Consider the following 25770-nt stretch of genomic DNA (forward strand, 5'->3'; position numbering starts at 1 on the left):
CACACGCACGCACGCACGCACTCACACACACACACACACACACACACACACACACACACACACACACACACACACACACACCAAGTAACTACAGCTGTGAGAGAGTGAATGTACTCCGGTGTCATAGAGAAGAAGACTCACCTCATTGTCTGAGACCACCAGGACAAAACCAGGACCTGGAGCCACAGGATCAGGATCTGAGTCAGAGTCAGAGTCAGAGTCAGAGTCAGAGTCTTGGTCTGAGCTGGGATCTGGGTCGCATTCAGGGTTCATGTCCAACCTGAAACGTTCAAACAAAGATCACAGTCTAGTGTTTGTTTGATGATTAAAGGACACTTCCAACAGATTTCTTCATGTTCACACTAAACTAAAGTAAAGCCATGAAATCAGTCTGAGGGACGAGACTCTGTTTCATGTTTAAAGACGTCTCCAACTGTCAGAAATCACTTCAGAGGACTTGTCATTGTCAGATAATATAAGTGTACTGAGACACTGGGATTAACATTGTGTCACAAGATGACATAATCTACTCTGAGACAAACCAAAGGCCCTGAACCAATGAAAAACAGGCTCAACAGGTACTACACAGGCAGAAAACCTGACGTCAACCCAGAACTAATATCTACCTGTGAAATAAAACTGTGAAAGTGAGCCGTGAATCTACAAACTGAAGGATACACAGTTTACAGTGAGGTCCTTAAATCGTCTCAATCATCAGGGGACCTGGTGACTCTACCTGCAGCTCCTCTTGGCCTCCTGCTCCACCTCTGAACAACAGACTCCGCCCTCTTGTCCCGGCCCCTCCTTCTCCTCCCCCTCCACCCCTCCTCCTCCTCTCCTCACTTCCTCCATCTCTACTGGCTGAGACAGTCTGACCATCATCTGACTGACAGCCTCTTCATCCAATCCCTGAGCAGAGAGAGCTGAACCCGCCCACCTGAGCAGCTCCTCATATCTGCAGGTGAGGAGAGAATGTGATGTCATTGTTTGAGCTGACAGGATGTGATGTCACTGTTTGAGCTGACAGCATGTGATGTCACTGACCTGGACTGTGAGATGACAGGTAGAAACAGACCTGCATGTTCTGTAACACAGAGAGACCAGCTGACTGCAGGGAGGGCACTGATTGGACACACAGATGATGATGTCACAGTGTGGGTGTAAACTTACGCTCCCATTGGTCAGAAATGCTGTGGTCTGGTCTGGCTCTGGACAGGATGCCTTTACCGAAGTAACCCTGAAAGAAGACAGATCCTGTTCAGACCAGGTACCTGGACCTGTGGGACCCTCACCTGAGAGGATCCGTACTCACTCAGACCTGGTTTTAGAGTGTGGACTAGGGCTGGGCGATATGGCTGAAAGTGTTATCACAATTTGTTTTTTATATTGATCGATGTTGATAATTATCACGATATATATTTAACAATAATAATAATGTTGACTTTTCAGTTTTCAGATTATTCTCCTGACTCCTGGTTAATTACGGTTCATAAAATACATCCATTTATTGTCAGATACTAGATGACAAACATTCAGCAGAATCAACCAACCAAATGTCTTCATGTTCAATGCTGAAGAAATAAAATCATAAATATGAACAACAAACTGCTAGTTTCAAAGGTGTCTCAAACATTTTAGAGGTAGTTCACTGAACTGAACACTGAGTAAAGAAAATAATAAAAAGTTAAATGTCAAAGATGATGATGCTTCTGTATCTGTGAATACTGCACATTCTTGAGCCTGCAGGTATCGTTCAGTTCAGCTTCAGCTTCAGCTGAGGGATTCTTCTCATGTGGGATGTGAGAAGTGGCTGAAAAAGCAGCGGAGATTGTTGGTTGTGGAAGTGAAGTGTGACTAGTAGAAGCAGTGGGGATGGTCTGTTGGCTACTTGTGGGAGGCTGACACTAGCATGATAGCACAAACTGACGCTCTGAATTCTGTTTGGGTCGGTACCTGTTGAGGTGAGTTGTGGCCGCCGATACATTTTGTATTTAATGCTGGTCTGTCATTTGTCAGACTTCAGGTAGCCGAACTATTTCCAAATAACAAGTGCTGTGACCTTTCTCCGGTTCAAGTTCTACGTCTTCGTCAGTTTCCTCACGCTGGCTTCTGCCAGTCGGACCGCTCATTTTCTTGAGTTGGCTCGATACCGTCATTCTGAGTTGTTGTGAGTGGGAGGGGCCAGAAACATGCATCACCCACAGGCATCCCTGCCTCCATCTCAGTGTGAATCTCCCGGAGGCGGCGAGGGGTGAAATTTCACGGGCTCCTGTCTCTGCTGTATGATTGGCTGTTGGTGTGGTGTTTTCAAGGGGGAGGAAAATGGGCTCAAAAATAAATGTCATAAATTATCATCATTATTATGGAAATGATCAGGATCATTTTATCACCAGATATCACTCAGACCTTGTTTTAGAGGGTGTGGACTCATTCAGACCTGGTTTTAGAGGGTGTGGACTCATTCAGACCTGGTTTTAGAGGATGTGGACTCACTTAGACCTGGTTTTAGAGGACGTGGACTCATTGAGACCTTGTTTTGGAGGGTGTGGATTCATTCAGACCTGGTTTTAGAGGACGTGGACTCATTGAGACCTTGTTTTGGAGGGTGTGGACTCATTCAGACCTGGTTTTAGAGGACGTGGACTCATTGAGACCTTGTTTTGGAGGGTGTGGACTCACTTAGACCTGGTTTTAGAGGACGTGGACTCATTGAGACCTTGTTTTGGAGGGTGTGGACTCATTCAGACCTGGTTTTAGAGGACGTGGACTCATTGAGACCTTGTTTTGGAGGGTGTGGACTCATTCAGACCTGGTTTTAGAGGACGTGGACTCATTCAGACCTAGTTTTGGAGAGTATGAACTCACTCAGACCTGTTTTTAGAAGACGTTGACTTAGTCAGACCTGGTTATGGATCTTCTGGATGTGGTCCGGGTGGCAGACCAGCACGTGTTGGTTGATGAGCTGCGCCCTATAGTTGCTCCTCTCTTCCGGGTCTCGGCTCACCGGCAGCGGAGCGTCGTACTCCTCCTGAACCCGTGCGCGTCTCCGTGGAGCCCGAAACTCCGCCTGCATGCTGTCGGGACCGTGTCAGACCGGGTGAGAGCTGGTTCCAGTCTGTGTTGATAGTTCTGCTGCAGCAGCTAGCGGGAAACACTGCTAATTGCTAGCATGTTAAGATATTGGCCTGTTAGCAGTTTAGCTCCTTAAGTTACCGCCTGATCTATGTTAGCTTGTTAGCCTGTTAGCTTGTCAACAGTTTGTCGCTATGGCCGGATTTATTTCGCTGTCGGACGCAACGGTGTCTTTGAATCTGTGTCCGGCTGGAACTGTCGGTCTGCTTTCAGTTCCTCCTGCAGGCCGGACGCCACAGATCCCTGTAAATATAATGTATGTTACAGAAACTCTATCTGAATGTTGTTATAGGATATTTTACTTTACCAGAAGAAACCACTTGTATGAGTGTAGTTCAGAGCAGAGACAGTAAAGGTGCATTAATATTTCTTAATACTAATTCAATATTTATTGACAGTCTTCACAGCCTCTGTGAGGATCTCACATTCTTCATGCAGCAATAACACTTTCAATCAGCTGATGAATTAACTCTTTAATGGTCTGATGGTTTCAGCTGCTCTTTACAAGCTGTTGGCATTTTAATTTAGAACAAAACATCAGATCACAGAACAAATTCGTCCCTCTGAGATGAAATGGCGTTAAAGTTCCTCAAATCTGTTCTCAAGAACAATAAATGATTTTTTCTTTACACTCCTGGTGTCAGCTGACTGATGGCATCACAGCTCTAAACTGATGATGGAGGGATTTTTATTGAGATTTCACACTGAGAGAAAAACACAACATGTGAAATATTCAGTACATCGACTCGTTCACACACAGACGAGCTCTCAATCTGTTCTCTCAGTGACTATGTGATCAACACTGACCTTATTGTTACCTGTCTCACCTGTCTTAGCCGTCTCACCTGACAGACGCTCAGTGTGTGATGAGCTGGTGATTCTCATTGTGTTCGCTGGCTATAATAGAGAGACTGTTAATGATAATCAGAGTGTCACAGGATGAGTGAAGTCTGGAGGATCAGTTTCCATGGTAACTAAGACTCATTTAAACCTCCTCTATAAACCAGAACTGACTGGTTTAACTGGTGCGTCCTCTTGTCTGTCCTCCTGTCTGTCCACCATGTAGTACTGGTGTCTCTGGATGTGTTGGTACAGCGTGGTATATTTGGAGACCCTCCTCATCCTCGGCATGATGAAGCTGTGAGTGAAGGTCTCTCTGCTCAGGGAGTTCCGCCCCTCTGCTGCCAGGACGCTGTTAATGAACTGAAGACAGAAACTGAAGCAGTTGTGGTCATCCTCATGGAATCTGAGACACACAGGTGGGACAGGTGAGACAGGAAGAGAGAGATAATGCAGCATGTCGGCCTGAGGTGTACCTGTGCCAGGTGTGACATGTACCTTTGCCAGGCGGGGTCCCACATAGACCCGTCAGAGAAGCGCTCCAGGTACTGGTCCCACTGAGCCAGCAGGTGGAACATGTCCGGGCGGACCAGGGGAACACTGACGCAGTGCTCCCACCCACTCTGATCTCTACGAACTCCACCACGAGTGTAGTTATACACAACTCCTACACACACACACACACACAGGCGCACACACACACACACCTGAGACTCTGTCTAATGTTGCATCTGCTCTGTCTTTACTTTGAGCTTAATGCTAATGTCAACATGCTAACATGCTCTCAAAGACAATGCTTACATGCTTATGTTTAGCTATGCAATGTTCACCATCATTAGCATGCTAACATGAGCTAACCATCAGTAAACACAGAGTCCAGCTGAGACTGATGATGTCATCAGTTCCGCAGGTATTTGGACACATGGACATGTTGCCCTGACGATGGCACTAGATGAAGTCAATTCATCCTGAGGGGACCATGAACGTCCCAGAGATGATGACATGGTGACGATGAGGTGGTGGACTGATGTTAGCAACTTGTTACCTGCAGCCAGTCCTCTGCTAATGTAGCATTAAGTTAGCTGTCTTGCTAATGTCAATCAAATACAGGCAGCGTGGTTTCTGTCCTCAGCAGCATGAACATTCATCACCTTGTTGTGAGTTCAGTGACAACAGGTAGAACAGGTGACCCAATGCACTGTGGTCCTACCTGCAGTGTTTGAGATGCCAGTGTGAAGATCTGACGTCCCATCGAAGTCTCTGAGGAAGAAGAAACAGCCCGACACACACTGGTTAGACTGGTATTAGACCTAGGTCTGACCCCCCTGTTTATCTACCTGTGGTGTGTGTATGTGTGTGTATACCTGTGTGTACCTACCTATTGAGGTTGTCCTGTGCAGGTGCGACCAGCAGGCAGCAGGAGCTCTTGTGTGCGTTGGTGAGGGGCGAGGGGAGGCTGACTGGCGCCTCCTGCAGTCTGCTCCCCCTCAGCTGCTCCCCACAGCTCGGACACTCCTCCGGCATGGAGAAACAGAAGATCTCCTTCTGACAGTGAGTCAGTCGGATCACACTGCGATCCATTCTTCCTCCTCAGTTCTTCCTTAGCACCTCTTGTCGCTCCTCCTGCTCCCTGTTCAATCCTCTTGTTACTCCTCTGGGACTTTGTCCCCTCCTGTCCTCCTTAGACTCCTCAAGTCTTCCCTTTACTCCTCAACTCGTCCTGTTATTTCCATTTTTACGCTTCACTGTTCCTTTGACTCCAGATCCTCTGTTTATGTCTCTTCTGACTCCTCAGCCCCTCCTCAGATCTTCTCCTCTCCTAACCCTCTCCTTTGAATCCCCTCCTCTGTGACACACCTGGTTGCTAGGTAACAGCCTATCAGATGACATCACTACGTGGCTCTGGCCTATCAGGTTCCAGGTGTTGTGAGACAGACAGCCATGTGACCCAGCTCACCTGTTCCTGCCTCAGTCTGAACAGGTGACCTTTGGACGGGTGTCAGTGTCGCTGAGAGCAAACAACTCAAAGAAAAATCAGCAGAGAAATCTGTTAGGATAAAAATAAACTTTTAGAGGACTTCAGAATAAAATGGAATTATAATTTTCTAATCACATGAAAACAAATTAATGAGTGTTGATGACTGTGGAAACACAGAGAGCTCCAGAACACAAGACTGTGAAGGCTCTGTGATGTGATAGGCTGAAAGTAGGTCAACACTGACCATCTCACCTAACTGTGTGTGTGTGTGTGTGTGTGTGTGTGTGTGTGTGAGTGTGTGCTGACAGTCTGATCAGAAACGTTCAGCCTTTAGTTTGAAAACTAGTAACTGAAGCTGTAATGGAGTAAAAAGTACAACCGTTACGTTACTAACGATTAATAGTTCAAATATCAACGGAAGCACATTTTTAACACAAACATCTTCCCGTGGTCATTATTGAGGTGTACCGCGGGAATATTGTTTCATCAAACTTTCATCTTTTCTGCTCTTTAACTGGGCTTCTAGTTCTTGAGTACTGAGTATGCCGTCTGATAAACGGAACCGGAACCTTCCTACTGTGACGCAACAGTCGGAGGTGTTTGACCGTGACACCGACGGGACAACTTGGAAGCAGCCGTTGTAGCAGGAACCCCGCGAGGAAGATGAGCACCAAACAGGTGACCTGCAGGTGAGTCTGTCGCTCTGTTTCTCACCTGTCCGTCTGTCTGTCACCTGTCTGTCTGTCCGACAGTCCCGCGCGCTATTTCTGGATTGCATCATGGCGGATGCGTTAGCCGCGTGCTAATGTTTTTAGCCGCTAGCTGTTAGCTTGTGTTCCGCTGTCGCTGGAGTTCATTTGAAGGTAAAACTCAGACTTAACACACCTGAACCTACCTGATCCGTCTCTTCTGCCCCCTCTGCTCCATGCCCTCGTGCCCATCATATGACAGGGTGGACAAAATATTAGAAACACCAACACTGTGACAGTCCGGGTCGCTACAGACGGAGGTGGTTTACAGCAGGCTGCTGTAAAAACACTTGCACATCATTATCTGTCTATCTATCTATCTATCTATCTATCTATCTATCTATCTATCTATATATATATATATATATATATATATATATATATATATATATATATATATCTATATATGTGAGAGAGATAGAGAGGTATTGATATCGATATATAGAGATAGGTATATTTATATGTATTTATATATCTATATTTGTATAGATAGATAGATAGACGTGTATATATACATGGAGCCCAGGTTAGCTCCATGTAGATGGTCCTTGAGATATTTGAGGAGGTTTCATGTGTCCATAAGTGAATAATGTACTGTTGCTATGGCAATTTTGTTTGAATGTACATTGTGTGTGTTGATGTGTTTCAGGTATTTCCTCCATGGTGTGTGCAGGGAGGGCAGCCGCTGCCTCTTCTCTCACGACCCGACCAACAGTAAACCCTCCACCATCTGCAAGTTCTACCAGAGAGGAGTGTGCGCCTACGGAGAGCGCTGCAGGTAACTCAGCTGACAGACGGGTAACACACAGCTGACAGATAGGGATGGGGCCGATCCGATCCTGTATCATTATCGAGTCCGATACCAATGTATCAGCAGATATCCAAATTCAGGTATCGGGATCGAAAGTGAAAAAATGTGGATCGGTGCATCCCTACCGGCAAACAGGTAACACAATTAACAACCTTTGTTTCCCGGTACTAGGTATGACCACATCAAATCTTCATCCAGAGGAGGAGGGGGAGGAGCTTCAGAGGATCAAGCAGGTGTGGGAGGAGCTGTGGGAGGAGCTTCATATAGAGGTGGTGTGAAGAAGATGCTAGTCCTCAGAGAAAGAGGTGACTGACTGCACACGCTCAAAAGCAGAATGTTGTTGAACACCTGGATGTGACGACACTGCTCAGCCTCTCTTCCTGTTTCCAGTAATAAGATTACTGGAGTAAATACCTCCTTCAGTTACCTAACAGATCATTGACAGACACACCTGCTTAATAATGTCACCAAGAACTCACCTGACTTTTAAATGCCTGTGTGTCTGTTCACACATCTCTCTCTTTCACCTGTCTCTCTCTCAGTGCTGGCTGTAGACAGTATGTACGGGGGTCCAGCAGACAGTTTGGGGTCAGAGGTCATGGCGGCAGCAGCAGCAGCGGCTTCTCCTCAGTCTTATGTGGACGCCATCAGGACGGGTCTGGACGCCTCAGCACGGGAACAAGGTCAGATATAGAAATACTGTCCCCTGATTGGCTGGTAGTCGACTGTGTTGTAATCAGTAGTGCATGATGAGTTGTTTATTAACAGATTTGCGTGTTTTTGATATTTACATGTGCTTTCTGCAGCCCCTCCCACAGTGGGCAGGCCCTACCAGGACCCCCCCCAGCTGTGTCCGTACGCTGCTGCTGGACACTGTTACTATGAAGACAACTGTACGTATCTGCATGGCGACCTGTGTGAAGTGTGTCGGCTGCAGGTGCTCCACCCCCACGACGCCGAGCAGAGGAGAGCACATGAGAAGGTGAGTTCAGGTAAAGTCTGCAGGTACTCCTCAGGTGGCATCGGTCATCTCAGTGACCCAGCTGATCAAGAGTCAGAACAACAGATGAAGGTCCAGCAGCCCGGCAGGACTGTTCAGAGGTCCTGAAGGATTCTCCAACCTGAAGGTCTGGATGAGTGGAGAGGTGAGGGCTCGGTCTGTTCAGTTAGGTGACACGAGACTGGAGAGGAACTCAACACCACCACCACTGAAGGTCCAGGACATCACAGCAAACCCAGAGGCTGTTTCTGTGGGTCTGACCACCGTCCTGATGAGGTGGGAGAGGAACAGGTTCTCCAGCACATAAAGACAACATCCCTGCCAGCCTGGACCCTCACCGGTACGCTTTCAGAACCAACAGATCCACAGAGGATGTTACATCCACTAACTTCCATTGGTCTGCACACAGCTGGAGAATCAGAACAGCTGCATCAGGAGGCTGTTTGTGGACTTCGGCTCAGCTTTCCGTCCTCCAGAACTTTTCTTCAGCATGTCAACATCATTAGATTTTCTTGTGCAGCTTAAAGAGACTTTAACTGAAATGTTTATAGACTGGATCCCTCAGAACATTTAATATTTGAGTCTGGACGTCGTTCAGATGTACTGTCAGTTCTTCATGACCCAGAACGTGACAGTGATAACAGCTGAGGCTGAACACAGGACAGCATTAATCATGTCTGTCTGTCTGCAGATTTGTCTGCTGGCCTTTGAGGCTGACATGGAGAAGGCTTTTGCAGCTCAGCTGAGTCAGGACAAGGTGGGTCCAGTCGGTCACTGATCAGGTTGTCATGATTACAGTAACTGTTGTTGTTCAGATGTGTTCTGTCTGTTGTTCAGGTGTGTTCCATTTGTATGGAGGTGGTGGTGCAGAAGTTGAACCCGGCAGACCGCAGGTTCGGCATCCTGTCCTCCTGCTGTCACACCTTCTGTCTGTCCTGCATCCGTCAGTGGCGCTGCACCAGAAACTTCAGCAACAAGATCATTAAGTAAGAGTCTGCTCCAACAGAACCAGAGTCCGTATTCCAGGACAGGGTCAATCAGTCCAGAACTTGGTCTGTGAGATGTGTGTCTCCCTCAGGTCATGTCCAGAGTGTCGAGTCACCTCGGAGTTCGTCATCCCTTCGGTGTACTGGGTGGAGGACCAGGAGGACAAAGACCATCTCATAGAACTGTTCAAGTCTGGAGTCAGGTGAGCTTCCCTTGTGTCACTGAGCCGCCACCCCTGAGACTGGACCCGGTCAGAATCATTCACTGCTATTTTCTGTCTCTGCAGTAAGAAGTCCTGTAAGTACTTTGATCAGGGTCGCGGTTCGTGTCCATTCGGAGGGAAATGTTTGTATCTTCACGCCTTCCCAGATGGAACCCGAGCAGAACCCGACCGGCCACGGAAACAGCTGAGCTCTGAGGGAAACGTCCGGGTCAGAATCTACAGCCATCTTTGTGCTTTAGAGTTGTAGTTCATCACCAACTTCTGGGTTTTGTAGTTTCTTATCAGTGTTTGTCTGTTTCCATTAGTTCATGAACAGCGTCCGTCTGTGGGACTTCATCGAGGAGCGCGAGCAGCAGTCGGCTCCGCCCCTGCCGTCCCTGAATGATGACATCACAGAGCTGAGGGAGCTCTTCATGCAGATGTCAGGACCGAGCCATGACGAGCCGGACACCCTGCCCAGTTCAGAGCAGTAGAGACCAGACTGGACGGGGGGATTCTGGACGTCCATGGTCGAAGAGTCCATGAAATATTAAATCATGTGATCAGTCTGCAGGTCTGTGCTGTGTTCAGTCTGGATTATTGAAATCTTCTTGCCATTTTATTTATCGTGTAAATAAGTAAATACAGTGTGAAGTCGTTCAGTGGTGTCTTTTTTTCTTAGACAGCAGAAACGCCGTTCTTCCCCTCAGACCTGCCTGACCTGAACACACCAGAAACATTCAACAAGAAAGAAAACGCGTAGATTCATAAAAACATAAATGATCTTAGATCACTGAGAAATATCCATCAGATTTACAGGTGAAGTTCTCTAAATGTTTTGTTATAACATAACCAATAAACTTTTTAAATGGGATCAAAACATTATTTGTCTTAAATAACATCCCATGAGGGAAACCAGAAGCTAACAGCTAGCTAACGCTAACTCCAGCAATCAAATATCATTTAAATTGTCATCCACTCCGTATTACATGGATCTGATAATTTCCAAAACATAAACTCTGAAACTTTTGGTGCTGATCACAAGGAGCTGCTGACCTGTAGTTACTTACATATTTCTGTGTTAAGGTTAAAGAAGTAAAGAGGCAAAGAGGTTCAGAAAAAGCTGACATGGAAACAAGCGAACGTCCTGTAGCAGCGAGAAGAGACGAACAGACGGAGTTAGACATAGAATGATGAGGACAGACTTACTGTCTCTCTCTCTGTCAGTATTGATTACATTAATCCTGTTGAAGAGTCTTAACTCTGGGAGCAGAGAGTCAGACAGTAACAGGTGGCTGCTGCTGCTCTCAGTCAAACATCGGCCGGTTTAGCTCTTCTCTCCCGGTTCGGCTCTGCGCGGCTCGGTCCGGTCCTGTTCTGGCGTTATGAGGCTGCCTCACAGTTTGGAGGACTAACAGACCCCAGCGCCTGGGCTGTCAGGCTGCCAGGTGGTGGGGGGAGGCCCAAAGGCTGCTGGGAAAGAAGAAGAGGGAAGAAAGCCTGAGAGGACACAAACCAACAGGAAGAATGGGAGCCGCGTACGGAAAGAAGGTCAGTCAGTATTTAAAGTCTGTCCTGAACACAGCTTCATGTCCAGAGCTCGAACGATCAGCTGAGTCACCCATCAGTGAAAACTGATCATTGATTAATCAGAACAGAAAGATTCACTGCTCCTGTGTCACAGTGTGAGCCGGAAACAAGAAGCTGTGACTCTGATGGACTCCTCACATTAAAGGAGCAGTTCACTCAGCCCTCCTCCTCCTGATGATATAAAGTCCTCCTCTCCTCCTCCTGATGATGATATAAAGTCCTCCTCTCCTCCTGATGATATGAAGTCCTCCTCTCCTCCTCCTCCTGATGATATAAAGTCCTCCTCTCCTCCTCCTGATGATATAAAGTCTTCCTCTCCTCCTCCTGATGATATAAAGTCCTCCTCTCCTCCTCCTGATGATATAAAGTCCTCCTCTCCTCCTGATGATATGAAGTCCTCCTCTCCTCCTCCTGATGATATAAAGTCCTCCTCTCCTCCTCCTGATGATATAAAGTCCTCCTCTCCTCCTGATGATATGAAGTCCTCCTCTCCTCCTCCTGATGATATAAAGTCCTCCTCTCCTCCTCCTGATGATATAAAGTCCTCCTCTCCTCCTCCTGATGATATAAAGTCCTCCTCTCCTCCTCCTGATGATATAAAGTCCTCCTCTCCTCCTCCTCCTGATGATATAAAGTCCTCCTCTCCTCCTCCTCCTGATGATATAAAGTCCTCCTCTCCTCCTCCTGATGATATAAAGTCCTCCTCTCCTCCTCCTGATGATATAAAGTCCTCCTCTCCTCCTCCTGATGATATAAAGTCCTCCTCTCCTCCTCCTCCTGATGATATAAAGTCCTCCTCTCCTCCTCCTCCTGATGATATAAAGTCCTCCTCTCCTCCTCCTGATGATATAAAGTCCTCCTCTCCTCCTCCTGATGATATAAAGTCCTCTCCTCCTCCTCCTGATGATATGAAGTCCTCCTCTCCTCCTCCTGATGATATAAAGTCCTCCTCTCCTCCTCCTGATGATATAAAGTCCTCCTCTCCTCCTCCTGATGATATAAAGTCCTCCTCTCCTCCTCCTGATGATATAAAGTCATCTTCTCCTCCTCCCGATGATATAAAGTCCTCCTCTCCTCCTCCCGATGATATAAAGTCATCTTCTCCTCCTCCCGATGATATAAAGTCCTCCTCTCCTCCTCCTGGAGGTAAACTGGGTCAGTAAAGAGAAACCGGTGTTGAGCTGTGAGACACGAGCCAGAGCCGGACCAAGCCTTTTGGGGCCCCTCCCACAACCGTGGAGTCACCTGTGTTTGACATTTACTGACACAGATGTCACATTATGTTACATTATAAATTGTATTAATACAGTGATGGATGATGAACTACTGTCCCCCTGGGCACAGATGCATGAGGACATCTCCACTTTATCTGTACTAAAGTGGGTGTAAATGAGTGTCGGGGGGGTCGTCCCCCAGAAAATCATGAATTTGGTCGATGTGTTTTCCTGTATTCTCATGCATTTTTGGGATGGCCAGTTGGAGAAGGGCAATACCTACATTTGTTCAGGTTCAAAGCCTTTTGCTTAATTATTCATTCATTCATTCATTTATGTCACTTGTTTAATTCATTTAATATGTAACTGGGGCCCCAAGCAGCCGCTTAGTTCGCTTATGCCTCAAGCCGGCCCTGACATGAACCAGCATGTGAGGATGGTGAGACGCGTCTGTTGAACACACCTGCAGACACACACCTGCAGACACACACCTGCAGACACACAGGTAGACTTCAGCTGCTGGATGTGATTCTGCTCACAGTTACCTGACAGTTCAGATCGCTCACACATGTCGCTGTTGAAGAGCAGAAGTTCATGCGACTGTGCTCCAACCAGCAGGTGTGGTCACATTGTTGTCATCAGGCGGTGAAATGGTATTTTTAGCCAAGTGTTCCCTTCAGATCGTGGTGAGATGAGACAACACTCGGATGATCTTCACGGATCGCATGATGACACCAGGTGGGGCGTGTCCTCCGTCACCTACCGACACTGAAAGGAAGCTTGATGATGAAGGTTCCAGGTCATCCAGGTCCTGGTAAGAAGAGGCTTCTTCAATTCTGAGAGGGTGTTTGTTCCCTTGATGCTTGATGAGCGTTGAAAAGACTCCAGAACTCTCTTGGTGTGTTGCATTCACTGACGTCGTCCTGCTTCCTGTCGGTGTTCATGTCAACCAGGGACAGTGAACACATCAGCTTTTTCTCGTTACTGTAACGTCTCTGTTGTTATGTTCTGTTTGGTCCAGTTCGTGGTTTGGAGAACTTCTTTTTTTGGCATTTTATTGATAGAACAGCTCAAGATATGACAGGAAACAGCGTGATAGAGAGAGAGAGCGAGAGAGTGACACGCAGCACAGGGCCCCAGGACGGGACTCGAACCTGGGCCGCTGCAGCGAGGACACAGCCTCTACATGGGACGCTGCTCTACCAGGAGAACATCTTTAACATGATATTCAACCTGACCCATCTTTAATTAATGCAGAGATGTCACAGTGAAACCTGCTCTCCCAAATGACTAAATCCAACCGGTGACGCTGAGAAACGCTCACTGGGATTCAAACACCTGGTTCAGTTGCCACAAACAGCTGACATCATCCTGAAGACCTGCTGATGTCTCACCTGTACCTGCTGACCTCCTTGAAGAATTGTAACGAGAGAGTGACTCCTGATCATCCACAAACACACAAACATACAATATAATAAACAAAGTACACAAATATGAGGAACCACAGTAAACAAACATCTACAGTAAACAATCACAGTTGAACAGAAGATGACGTTCTAGAATAAAGCTGCTAATCTGGAATAATAAACTACAAACACAGTGGATTAAAACTACTGCAGAACATTATTGCTCTGATTAAACAGAGACAACTGATGCACAGCAATACATGAAGTAAACAGAGATCCAGGACCGAATCCAGGACCAGGACCAGGACCAGGACCAGGATCAGATCCAGGACCAGATCACAGTGTCAGGTGACACAGAGCACACACTGACATGAATGAGGTGTTTGTGGATTAAAGGAGCAGATTAACAGGACGGGAGAGAATCCTGCTGCTAAAAATACTCAAACTGGGGGGGCAGAGTATAAATATTCAGTTACTATTTACACAATCACTGTACTTGAATCAGAGTACTCATGATGATAATAAAGATATTAATATATTTAGCAGAAGACTTCAGTGATGGAGGAGAATAGTTAACTCCACCCTGAGGTGTAATGTCTCTGTGCCACCAGCGGAGGTCAGACTGTCCTCAGGTCAGCTGGTTGACAGACCACAGGGTCAGAACACCTGAAGTTCACAGGTTCAGTCCCCTCAGACAGACCCGTCAGTGAACGCTGACATCAGCTGTGGCATTATTTTGTCTTCATAACGAGAAGACAGGAGGTCTGTGATTGGTCTGTTTCTGACATGAGTTGATAGTTTGAACCTTCAGATTACAGTGAAATGACTTGATGTGATGTCACAGTGTCACAGTGTGATGTCACAGCGTCATGTTGGAGAGTTAAACTCTGAGGAGCACAGGGAGGAGTTAATGCCTAGCTAAGCTAAGCTAACCTGGTGCTGACTGAAGCGTACCAGAGGAGACATTAAATGCTGAACTGGTCCTTTAACGGCTGCTGGATCAGGAGAAGAGGATCATTCAATCTTTTGCCAGATCTGCCTTCATCCTGCAGTAAACAACTCTTATCCTCCCCCCTTCCTCCTCCTCCTCCTCCTCGTCCTCGTCCTCCTCGTCTTCCTTCAGGGCTTGGGGGAGGTTCTGTGAGACAGTGAGGGTCTTGTCACCATGTTGAAGCCTGATGACGTCTCCTAGCAACCAACACAAAGTCCATTCAGTCAGAGAGAGATGGCGTCCAACTGACCCGAGTCTGAAAAGAGACGAATGGCTGAGAAACAACCCGGGGAGGTGGGGGCTGCTAATTAAACTTTCCTCACCATGATTTAAAGTCCGGGTCGGTCAGATGGAGAAACCATCAAGACCAGACTAGATTTGAAAGTTTCCAGAAACTCTCTCTCTCTCCAAACCATGAACGTTCACTGTCCGAATACCGCCGTCGGAGTCCGAGACCTCCCGAGCTGTGGGAAGGAGGGTGTGTCTGTGCATCGTTTTCATCATCTAACATCCAACTACAAGTAACTCTTGCACTCATTCACCTGCAAGTATCATCCCATATTATCATATTGAACAGAAACAACCAACAGGGGCACCAACAGGACATAGCTGTCAAGCTAGCTCAGTTAGCCTTCAGACAATGTTTATCTTTAATATTTTTGGGGCTTTTTTGATAGGACAGCTTAGAGATGACAGAACCAGGATGGGGGGGGGACTCGAGCCCGGGCCGCTGCAGCGAGGACACAGCCTCTGTACATGGGACCAGCTGAGCCAATAGGTGCCCTGCATTCAGGACTGTTTTGATCTTATAGCTCATTGATAACGTATTGCTGGTTAGCTAGCGGCTATGGCAAAGCTAAGACATCAGCGTCAGTGGTGGACCTGCTACATGTTTGTTCTGTTACCCTCAGTGATTTAGACCAACATCAGTGTTCTACTGGACTCATGATGATACGATGTTTTGCATGTTAGAACTTCCACGGTAAGAGAATTGTTCTCTGAAGACAAGGACACGTCAAAGCAAAGCACATTATCCCGTCAGAGAGGACAACAGGAGAGAGACCAGCGGTGTCTGAGGAGGTGGAGGCCGTGGACTGGGAGGGTAGAAGATGTTTAAGCTCAAAGGATAGGACATGACGAGGTCCACATCTAACGCTGAACATCTGCACATCTGTGCTTTGTTCTGATAAATACCCACAGAATATTGAGCAGGTTACATGACCTGGACACACAATAATCACAGTCGCATATTTTGCCAAGTAGTTTTTCACCATTTGTTGTCTTTGGTGCACAACAATAAACACAGTAAGTAGAAAAATGTAAAGGAAGATAAAGTGCTGGAATTTTATCAACAGCTTGAATAGATCAAATAGATTAAATAATCTGGGACATCTGTACAGTGTTGTCCAGGAATGTGTTGACCGTTGACTGTTTATGTCCCCAGTATGCTGAGGACAGTCCAGCTCTGATACATAAAAACATTTAATCATGTTGCTCATCTGTTGCTTTACAGGCCAGAGTTCAAGGACTACGTGTGAAACACCCACATCAGTGCTGGAGTCTGCTGACAGTTATGTGTTGCTCTGTTTCACTCCTGTATCATCGTCTCTCTCCTGTTTGAATAAAGTCTGAACAATGATGAATGTTTTTTCTTTACTTCACATGATGCACTAATAATAACAACTGAATCAGGTGAGAATTGTTTATGAAATATAATATATCATTAAGGCAATTAACAGCATAAACAGTGTTTACAGAAAGGATGTCCAGAGTCTGATGACAAACAGGTCAGGACGTCTTCTCTCAGCGTCTTCTTTTGTCCTCTTCTTCTTTGTTCTGCAGAAGGCGTACAGCATTGACCACGAGCCTCCAGCAAAGCAGCAGTGTGTGAAAAATGGAAAGCACTCAAACAGCAGAGGTAAGTTTGTCCCTCTCAGGTTACCGTCCAGCTCAGAGAACAATGGTGAACTCTGGGAGTGGAGTCTGACCTTTGAACAGTCGTCCTGTCTTATCAGTGCTCACTCAGTGTGAGTCGGCTGTAATGGTCCTGATGTGAAGCTGTCTGCTCTGATCGCAACAGCACCAGGTCCACTGCAGCACAGAAACACTAAAGTTCTGTTTTATTCTGAAGCTGTTCGGATCAGACCAGAAACAGAAAGGTTCATGCAAAATGCATAAAACTTTAAGTTAAGGCTTTAAAAACTGATATAAACTATATATATAACTGGATCTGAAATCTCATATGCTACATGGTGCATCGATCATCTGGAGGCTGGCGTGCGATTGGCTCAGGAGAACGGAAGAAGAGGAGAGAGAGGGTCTCCTGTCCTGTCAATCATACAAAGCTCTGTTGTTATAAACTGCGAACTTTGACCTCTTGTCTCCATTTAATGATGGAAAGTGTTCTGGACTGAACATGGGACTGAAATGTATCCAGAGAGTTTGTTAGCTTGTTTGTTAGCTTGTTTGTTAGCTCGTTAGCTTGTTGGTTGACTGGCGATCTACATTTGTAAGCCGAAGGCTGTGTCACTCATTACTCCCTACATTTTGTAGTGCTGCCCGAATGTCTAGTGAGAGTCATTATACCCTATATAGTGACTGAGCGTATCCCACAATGCATTGCAAAATGTAGTATACAACTGATGGTCACTAACCAAGCAATATTTACCATCATGCATTGTGTTGAGAGAAAAATGGTGGACAAACTCACGGAGGTCGTCGAGAGACATTTCAACTGTGCAACAGCAGTGATGTAATTAATGACACCTGAGTGTGACCTCACTATAAGGTCCACCATGTTGTGACATCATCAGAGTTACACGAGCTGACACAACATTCAACTGGTGGAGAGGAGGAGAGAGAGGAGGAGCAGGAGAGAGAGGAGCAGGAGAGAGAGGAGAGAGAGGAGGAGAGAGTAGGAGGTGGATGAAAGAGAGGAGGAGGAGGAGCAAGAGGAGAGAGAGGAGGAGAGAGTAGGAGGTGGATGAAAGAGAGGAGGAGGAGGAGCAAGAGGAGAGAGAGGAGGAGAGAGTAGGAGGTGGATGAAAGAGAGGAGGAGGAGGAGAGAGAGGAGAGAGAGGAGAGAGAGGAGAGAGAGGAGGAGAGAGTAGGAGGTGGATGAAAGAGAGGAGGAGGAGGAGCAAGAGGAGAGAGAGGAGACAGATGAGCAGGAGAGAGAGGAGGAGAGAGGAGGAGAGCAAGGAGGAGCAGGAGAGAGGAGGAAGAGGAAGAGGAGGAGGAGCAGCAGGGCTGTATTGACTGAGGGAGGGAACATTGAGGATCATGTGACGGCTGTTTTAAACTCGGCATGATTCAGTCTGGAGGAGAGAAGCTGCTGCTCGTACAGAGAGCATGAGAGTCCACACAGACTGACACGCATCAGAACCACCAGAACCACCAGGACTACCGGGGTCTGATGGATCAGATGGACCAGAGAAAGACGAGTAGCTCCAGGGAGGGGATGGTGAAGTCTGGTAAGAGGACTGAGTTGATCCTGGATCCTCCTGAAGCTTCTGCTCACTGCACGTGTTGAACTGGCTGATCGATAAACTGCTAATGATTATTGATTACTTTGAGTCCTGTGTTGTGCAGTATTCACATAAAGTACCAGTACAAGAGAAAAGTACTCTGAAAGTACCAACAGAACACTTTCCTGTTCCTGGATATTCTGCTGTTAGTTCTGCTCTTCATGAATAATTCAGGTGTTGAGTCGTGAGTTGGACCGCAGCGTGGTGCCGACTGTTCACGGGTCATTGTGAGGAGAAGAGTGTTGGACAGTCAGCATGACGTCACTGTGGGCAGCAAAACTTCATGTGAGTGGACTGAACCAACTGGACTGAGGTTCTGATGGAATCAAAGATTTTCACAGCTTCACTGGAACAAACAACTGTGTATATAATCTCTGGTGTGAAAGTTCTGGTTTGGTCCAGTATCCTCTAGTGTTAAAGTCCTCAGACTGTAGAACTTTAGATGGTACACCTGCTGTACTGGACGCTTGATGAAGTTGTTGGACTGAATGTCACTCAAACATCTGTCAGGATGTAAAAGTCAGGATCGGATCGACAGCTGACAGTCTGACCCGTCACGTGTGGGAGGACAGCAGGCTTCAACCTGCTGTGTTTGAACAGTCAGAACTTCTGTTTGTGTCATCAAGTCCAAACACACAGAGCTCCTCCTGTTCTGTCCCATCAGTGAGATTCTTTTGAGTCTTTATGATTTCACACAAGTTATAAACATCAATCATATTGTCGTTGTCAGCAGCACTATTTGTTTTCCAGCAGTGGTATTAAATGGTCATCGTGGTCTCTGTTGTCACCTGGTTGTCTGCAGATTGAGGCGTCAGCTGTTCAGCTGATCCAGCTGATGACTGTGTGTTTCTGAGGATGAGTTTTCGTCTTCCTCTTCATGCTTTGAGCTGTTTGCAGGTCTGATCTGGTTTAATGACCTCAGCTGTCGTTATTCTCTGATACGACTGTAACACGATCAATGAGCTGCAGTCAGACCGTCTGTAACAGGATCACAGCTCACAGCTACATCCTGTGTCCGATCAATACCAGAACACACAAGATCTCAAAGTCCATCCACACTCCCTGCTTCAGCAGCCACAGGACCCAGAGAGCACTGCTGGACCCATCCAATCAGAGAGCTTCTCTGCTCACGTGAAGACGTCCAGCAGCTCTGAGGTGACGCTGCTGACCAATCAGCTCCATGATGAAGATGATGGAGATGATGTTGAAACTTTACGTGTCTTTATGATCCAGTTCCATCAATCTTGTTCGTTTTGGACACAAGAACATCCCGTCCATCTTCTGAGACCTGATTCTGTCTCACAGACACGTCTTGTTAAAAACATCCAGCGGTTTCATCCATCTCTGACAGATGCTGAACACGGTGGTGAACAGTGGTCTCTGGCTCAGCTTTGATTCCACCATCATCACATCCGCCTGCAGCTCATTAGCACGAGGCGACGTGACGCAGGCTGTCTGTGTCACATTGTTGTTGATGATCACCTGAAGGATGGAGGTGAGTTTGTGCAGCAGCTGTCCACAGACTTTTGGCCGCATCCTGCAGCTCGCTGTGTTTCTGAGACGAGCTGGTTAATATTTGTGAAAGATGAAGCAGCGGACGGCGTCTCTGGTTGCACTTGAGAAAGAGGTCATTGTGACATGACATGTGATCTGTGTGTCTGAGGACGGATCACATTCTGATAATCTGTCCTTTCTTCTGTGTGACACACCGGAGCCCTGCTGCGCCCCTGCAGGCTGCAGCCGGCACTACAACCACCATCCTGTTCACTTCCTGATGGAGCTGAGCATGTCTGTCCTGAGGGCGGAGCCATCAGTCCTGCTGTGCCTGATTGGACGAAGCCACATCCTCTAACATCATGAAAATACTTCAGTAAGACCAAGTCTGTCGAGTTGTTGTAACCCTATGAAAGTTTTGACTCCTGCTGTTTCTCTCCTCGTGTCTGCAGCCTCAGCGAATGCCAACCTGCAGCAGCATCGGTCTGAGGGTGTCCACAGGAAGCCGTCCCCGGTGTCCAGCCACGTCCCCCAGCCCGACTACCCGCAGGGGGGTGAGGACGATGACCTCATCAAACCCAAAAAACTCATCAATCCTGTCAAAGCTTCAAAGAGTCACCAAGAACTTCACAGAGAGCTGATGAGCAGCTGCAAACGGTACTGAGGGTGTGTGTGTGTGTGTGTGAATATATTAAATAGTATAATTAATAAAATAATAATTATTAATAATTAATAAGTATAATATTTTCAGCTGTGGCATCAACAGCTGATGGAGGAGCTGCTCACACAGCACCCTCTGCTGGAGGACACACACACACCCACGTACACACACACTCTGATAAACACACACACAAACTCTGATACACAAACACACACACACACACACACACACACACTCTGATACACACACAGTGTTTATTGATCTTGGACCTGGTTCTGAGCTCGTCCACAGCTTTAGAGGTTAAATGAGGTAAACAGATACAGAACAGATGTAAAGGACACGTTCGTATAAACTGTGTGACATGAGTCCAGAACAGATCCCACACCGGTGCTGTTCTGTTGGTCCGGTCACTCGTCCTGATGAGCATGTGCTCATAAGAAGCTGTTCTGCTCATCGATTTCTTTTAGTTAAGTTTAGTTTTGCAGCAGTTAAATCTGAACCTAGTGCAGAACGTTGTGTTGTTGTGTATTCAATATGATGATTGACACACTTTGTGAACTTTGGTCTGGACCTCTGAGACTCTGCTGTTTGTACACTGACATGTTCTAGTGGTGGGGGAACACGGGAATGAGCTTATTTTCAATACTGATCCGTTCTGTTTCTTTCTCCATCACATCACATCACATCACATTCAGGGCATTTAGCAGAAGCTTTTGTCCAAGGCAACTTACAATGAGTACATTTGTCACAAGAGAGAAACCACAACATCACCTTCGATAGAGTAAAACATAATACAGAAACAGCTGTAACTGCTGTTAGTCAAGGATTCTTTAATTACGTAAGTGCTGTAATAGAAGTGCGACGATACGAACATACAAGTGCATGCAATTTTTTTGTATGCACCTGGGCGGTCGGGAGGGAGTCATGCTCTGTGGGGTCGATGTGAAGTCTGAACATGTGAGTCTTGAGTCTTCTGCTGCAGACAGAAAGAGACTCTGTTGTCCTGACGCTGGTCTGGACTTCATTCCACCTCTGAGGCTCCAGAACAGAGAAGAGTGGTGACTTCTCTGAGCAGCTTTGTTTGCTCTCAGCGATGGTGGTACCAGCCGGCCCGCTGATGTAGAAGAGTGCAGTGCTCTCTCTGGGCCGTGTGGTCTGACCAGGGTTTGGAGGAAGACAGGTTCAGTTCTGTTGACGGCCTGGAAGTCCAGCACCATCGCCTGGAATCAGATGTGGGCCGTAACAGGAAGTCAGTGGAGGTCACGGAGGAGGCGGGTCACATGGGAGAATTTGATTGTAAACGAGCTGCTGCAGCGTTCTGGATACACTGCAGTGGTTTAGTCTCAGAGGCTGAGAGTCCAGCCAAGAGGGAGTTACTGTAGTCCAGGAGGGAGATGACCAGAGCTTGGACCAGGAGTTGGGCTGCGTCCCTCCTGAACAAAGACCAGATCCTGCAGATGCTGTAGAGGACAAATCTGCAGGATCGGGCCACAGCAGTGATGTTGGGGGTGCAGGACAGTCCATCATCGAGGATTACGCCCAGGTTCCTCACCATCGATGAAGGTGATACTGTGCCGTCCTGGACAGTGACTGACAGGTCCATGTGAGGACAGTCTGTCCCGGGAGTTCAGGTTTACTCAGGTTGAGTTTGAGGTGATGAGCAGCTGTCCAAGCAGAGATGATGGAGACAGGAACAGCTGGTGTCGTCAGCAGAACAGTGGTCAGAGAATCCATGAGATGTGACTGCAGAGCCCAGTGATCTAGTGTGCAGTGAAAACAGAACCGGTCCTGATACTGAGCCTTGAGGGACACCAGTTCCTAGAAAGCAGAGTTTGTACAAGAAGCCGTTCTAGGTGACCTGAAAGGTGCAATTTGTCAGGTATGATGTGAACCAGGTTAGAGCTGAGTCAGCAGTGTTCAGTCAGAGTGCAGAGGAGGATTTGGTGGTTGACTGTCAAACACAGAAGATCAGTCGAGTAGAATGAGTGGGTCGAGGTTCTGGAGGCACCGAGCGACTCAGTCACTGTGAGGACCCCCTCGACTCCCTTTGTCCTGAGGAGAACACATCTTACTAAGTATAATCCTTGGTCTCATAAAAACAATTTAATTAACACATCAGTTTTTTAGAAGATCTGAGGGGCTATAATAACTGGCAATATCAGCATATGTAATTAAATTGTGCTGCCAACACCATTTCTATTGACCTTTCCCCATAGAGGTTGATTCTTCCCCATTTATCTAAGTTTGTTTTAACTGTTTGTAGCAAAGGTTCAAAATGTACGTAACATTTCCTCCACATCTCACACACACACAATATTAAAATATTGATCAATACCCCAGATCTATCACTATCAGTAACCATAAGAGAGAATTCACAGCTGCATTAAAGGGATAGTTCATGTTTTTTGAAGTGGGGTCATATAAAGTACATATCTATAATCGATCTGTTCTCTACAGTAATCACGATCAGCGCAGCCTCAGTTTGGAGCAGCAGATATCTATATCAGTTCAAGTGTACGTTGTAAAGGGAAAATTCACACCGCTTTACATCGCCGTCAGACTGCCCTTTATTTTGGCACTACATTTTCTCAACTGTAGAACCTCCGTATCCCTACGCAGTTGCGAACTGCGTAGGGATACGGAGGTTCTACGATTCTACACTTGAACTGATATAGATTTTTTAAGGTGAGCCCTGTTTTAGGTGGTTTATTTCTCTTTTTCTCTGGACTCTGTTCACTGCAGTACAAAGCTGAGCGTCTGGGCTGGAGCAGCTCACTGCTGCTCCAAACTGAGGCTGCGCTGATCGTGATTACTGTAGAGAACAGATCGACTATAGATATGTACTTTATATGACCCCACTTCAAAAAACATGAACTATCCCTTTAACATCTGTCCTGAGTAACCACCTGTGTTCTGATGTCACTTCCTGCGCTTCTGTGTGTGTGTGTGTGTGTGTGTGTGTGTGTGTGTCCAGGGGCGGGGCCATTTTGGAGGTGAAGCCAGAGCTGCAGAGAGTCCTTGAGTCCAGGAAGAGAGATCAGCTGATCAAACAGAGGAAACAGGAAGAGGAAGCTCACAGGAAGATCTCTCCTCTGGAGGCCGAGCTGCTCAAGAGACACAGGAAGCTGGACGAGGTCTCACACACACACACACACACACACACACACACACACACACACACACACGACATCTTCGCCATCATGGCGTCTTTCTGTCATCATGGCGTCCTGACTTGTGTCTCTTGTGTTGCAGCTGGACAGACAACAGGAGAAGGAGCAGGAGGACAACCTGAGAGCTCCAGAGTTCGTCAAGGTGAAGGAGAATCTGAGACGGACGTCCATTCACAGTAAAGATGAGAAGGAGGTGTAAAGACAGCTGCTGTCCTCCAGGAGACAGACAACTGAGAAGAGGACTGTCCACAGGTTCACAGGACACAATGAGGACATGATGAGGACACTGGGGACACTGAAGACACACTGAGGACACACTGAGGACACACTGAGGAGACAATAAAGACACTGAAGACACACTGAGGACACACTGAGGACACACTGAGGAGACAATAAAGACACTGAAGACACACTGAGGACACACTGAGGACACACTGAGGAGACAATAAAGACACTGACGACACACTGAGGACACAGAAGACGCTGAAGACAGACTGAACACACACTGAGGAGACAATACAGACACTGAGGACACACTGAGAGGAGGAGCTGGTCGGATCGATCAACCCTTGGTGGCTGTCCAAGGTTGTCAGTTTGGACACCTGGCAGGTGATGGACAGGTGAACGGGCATGTCTTGCCTGGTGGACGTCTGTCAGATGGACAGAGTTAGAACTGATCGATCATCAGTAAAGATTTTCTGGTTAATATTAAAAGATAATTAATCTGCTGAACATTTAACTGTCCCTCGTCACAGAGCACGTTAATTGTCATGATGATGTCATGGTGATGTCATGATGATGATGTCATGTGTAGAGACTCATATCTGTTTTTAAACCTGATCTCAGTATTATAAAGTCTGTTGTTTTAATAAGTTGGCAGGTTTTCATTTTGTTACTTATTGATTAATGGAAAATATCTTCATCATGATGATTTTTAGGAGAATTTTGTATTTCCACGTCACTTTTTTATATTGATTGACCCGTAACTGAAGCCTGATGTCAGATGATGATGTCATCATTTAATCCTTATTGAGTTGAACAATCACTTAAATCATTTTAATGACTAACTTATATTTTAGAGCATGTGAACATTAGAGTCTAAACTATTTTTATTGGCATTTGACTCTGTGGCTTTTAAAGTGACGACTGTTTTGATTCACAGCTGAATAAAATTAGTTTGTTGACATGACGACATGACGATTCTTCTGTTCTCTGACACAACACAGCTTTTAATATCCTGTCATACAAAGTCTTCATAACCTGCAAATATCAGAAAGAAGTTGTTTAATGATCATTAGTTATTTATTCAGATCTCTGCATCATACATGAAATAATGTGAGCAGCTGTGACTCAACATACAATTGTACAAGTTGAACAATTCAAATAAAATCATAAAATAAGATAAAAATCAATATATAAATAAAAACATACACACGGGTAAGTTAAAAATAAAAATGCATTTAAACTAGTTCACATATGTTTTATTCATGTAACAGAAGATCGAGGCGTTCAGCCACAGACTGAAAGTGTTCTGAGACACAAACAGTCACAAATGAGCAGAAAGGACGTTTTAATACAGAAATCAAAGGATTTATACATTTATTTTACATTTTTAAAAAAACATTTCCAAAAGCTGAGAAGTTTTACTTTAAATATCTGTGTTCTTCTTTAGAACTGAACAAATCAGCTAAAGTCATGTTTGAGCTCCGTCGCACCTGCTGTTTGCCTGGTTCGCTGAATATTCAGCCCTGCTAATGCTACATCTGCTTTATGTTTATGTTATTAGCTTATTATATTAGCTTCACTGTTAATTATATTCTGTATCTCTGTAAAGAACTTCTGTCAACCTTATTCTCTCAAGCTTCAGCTTGTAATGGCATAGGTTAGCTTATAGCTTCATTAGCTGAATCAATGCTAGATGCTGTTAGCTGTTAGCTCTGCTCCTGTTAGCTAACTAGTGACCTGCTACAGGAAAACAACTGACCCCATTTTGTTTTTAACATCGCAATTCATAATGA

At 46.2% G+C, this 25770-nt stretch overlaps 4 protein-coding genes across 8 annotated transcripts in view; 2 read left to right on the forward strand and 2 right to left on the reverse strand.

Moving 5' to 3' along the window:
* The window catches only part of tsen2 (TSEN2 tRNA splicing endonuclease subunit), an 8950-nt gene extending 4854 nt beyond the window's left edge, over window positions 1-4096 (reverse strand). Inside the window, exons 1-7 of one of the 2 annotated variants that reach the window (XM_037102299.1) lie at window positions 3978-4096; window positions 2903-3375; window positions 1171-1237; window positions 1045-1084; window positions 737-955; window positions 142-280; window positions 1-28 (exon numbers count right to left, since the gene is read on the reverse strand). The exon at window positions 1-28 is cut by the window's left edge and continues 92 nt beyond it. In XM_037102299.1, the coding sequence (XP_036958194.1) occupies window positions 1-28; window positions 142-280; window positions 737-955; window positions 1045-1084; window positions 1171-1237; window positions 2903-3073 (664 nt within the window). In that variant the 5' untranslated portion in view covers window positions 3074-3375; window positions 3978-4096. The remainder of the gene's footprint in view (window positions 29-141; window positions 281-736; window positions 956-1044; window positions 1085-1170; window positions 1238-2902; window positions 3376-3977) is intronic. The other variant, XM_037102300.1, reaches the window with a different exon arrangement.
* A 2-nt stretch (window positions 4097-4098) lies between these two features.
* Window positions 4099-5589, reverse strand: LOC119021797 (MKRN2 opposite strand protein-like). Its single transcript, XM_037102305.1, has 4 exons — window positions 5351-5589; window positions 5183-5232; window positions 4471-4639; window positions 4099-4378 (listed from the first exon to the last, which is right to left on the reverse strand). Exons 1-4 carry the CDS (start codon window positions 5551-5553, stop codon window positions 4129-4131), a joined length of 672 nt encoding a protein of 223 aa, XP_036958200.1. The 5' UTR covers window positions 5554-5589; the 3' UTR covers window positions 4099-4128.
* On the forward strand, window positions 5384-10361 carry mkrn2 (makorin, ring finger protein, 2). Of its 3 annotated transcripts, none has more exons than XM_037102301.1 (11): window positions 5384-5523; window positions 6477-6639; window positions 7349-7477; window positions 7682-7815; window positions 8053-8193; window positions 8317-8492; window positions 9202-9267; window positions 9348-9496; window positions 9589-9699; window positions 9784-9928; window positions 10026-10193. In XM_037102301.1, exons 2-11 carry the CDS (start codon window positions 6614-6616, stop codon window positions 10191-10193), a joined length of 1245 nt encoding a protein of 414 aa, XP_036958196.1. In that variant the 5' UTR covers window positions 5384-5523; window positions 6477-6613. The 3 variants fall into 3 exon arrangements, with proteins under 3 accessions (XP_036958196.1, XP_036958198.1, XP_036958199.1); XM_037102303.1 differs by lacking the exon at window positions 5384-5523 and adding an exon at window positions 5584-5953; XM_037102304.1 differs by lacking the exon at window positions 5384-5523 and having other exon boundaries at window positions 6614-6639; window positions 10026-10361.
* A 5923-nt stretch (window positions 10362-16284) lies between these two features.
* Window positions 16285-24941, forward strand: LOC119021798 (protein FAM107B-like). Of its 2 annotated transcripts, none has more exons than XM_037102306.1 (4): window positions 16285-16818; window positions 20374-20578; window positions 23557-23716; window positions 23835-24941. In XM_037102306.1, the coding sequence occupies exons 1-4, from the start codon at window positions 16677-16679 to the stop codon at window positions 23949-23951; spliced, it is 624 nt and encodes a 207-aa protein (XP_036958201.1). In that variant the 5' UTR covers window positions 16285-16676; the 3' UTR covers window positions 23952-24941. The 2 variants fall into 2 exon arrangements, with proteins under 2 accessions (XP_036958201.1, XP_036958202.1); XM_037102307.1 differs by lacking the exon at window positions 16285-16818 and adding an exon at window positions 18030-18373.
* The last annotated feature ends 829 nt before the right edge of the window (window positions 24942-25770 follow it).

Source organism: Acanthopagrus latus, chromosome 6, assembly GCF_904848185.1.
Source record: "Acanthopagrus latus isolate v.2019 chromosome 6, fAcaLat1.1, whole genome shotgun sequence".
Classification (NCBI taxonomy): domain Eukaryota; kingdom Metazoa; phylum Chordata; class Actinopteri; order Spariformes; family Sparidae; genus Acanthopagrus; species Acanthopagrus latus.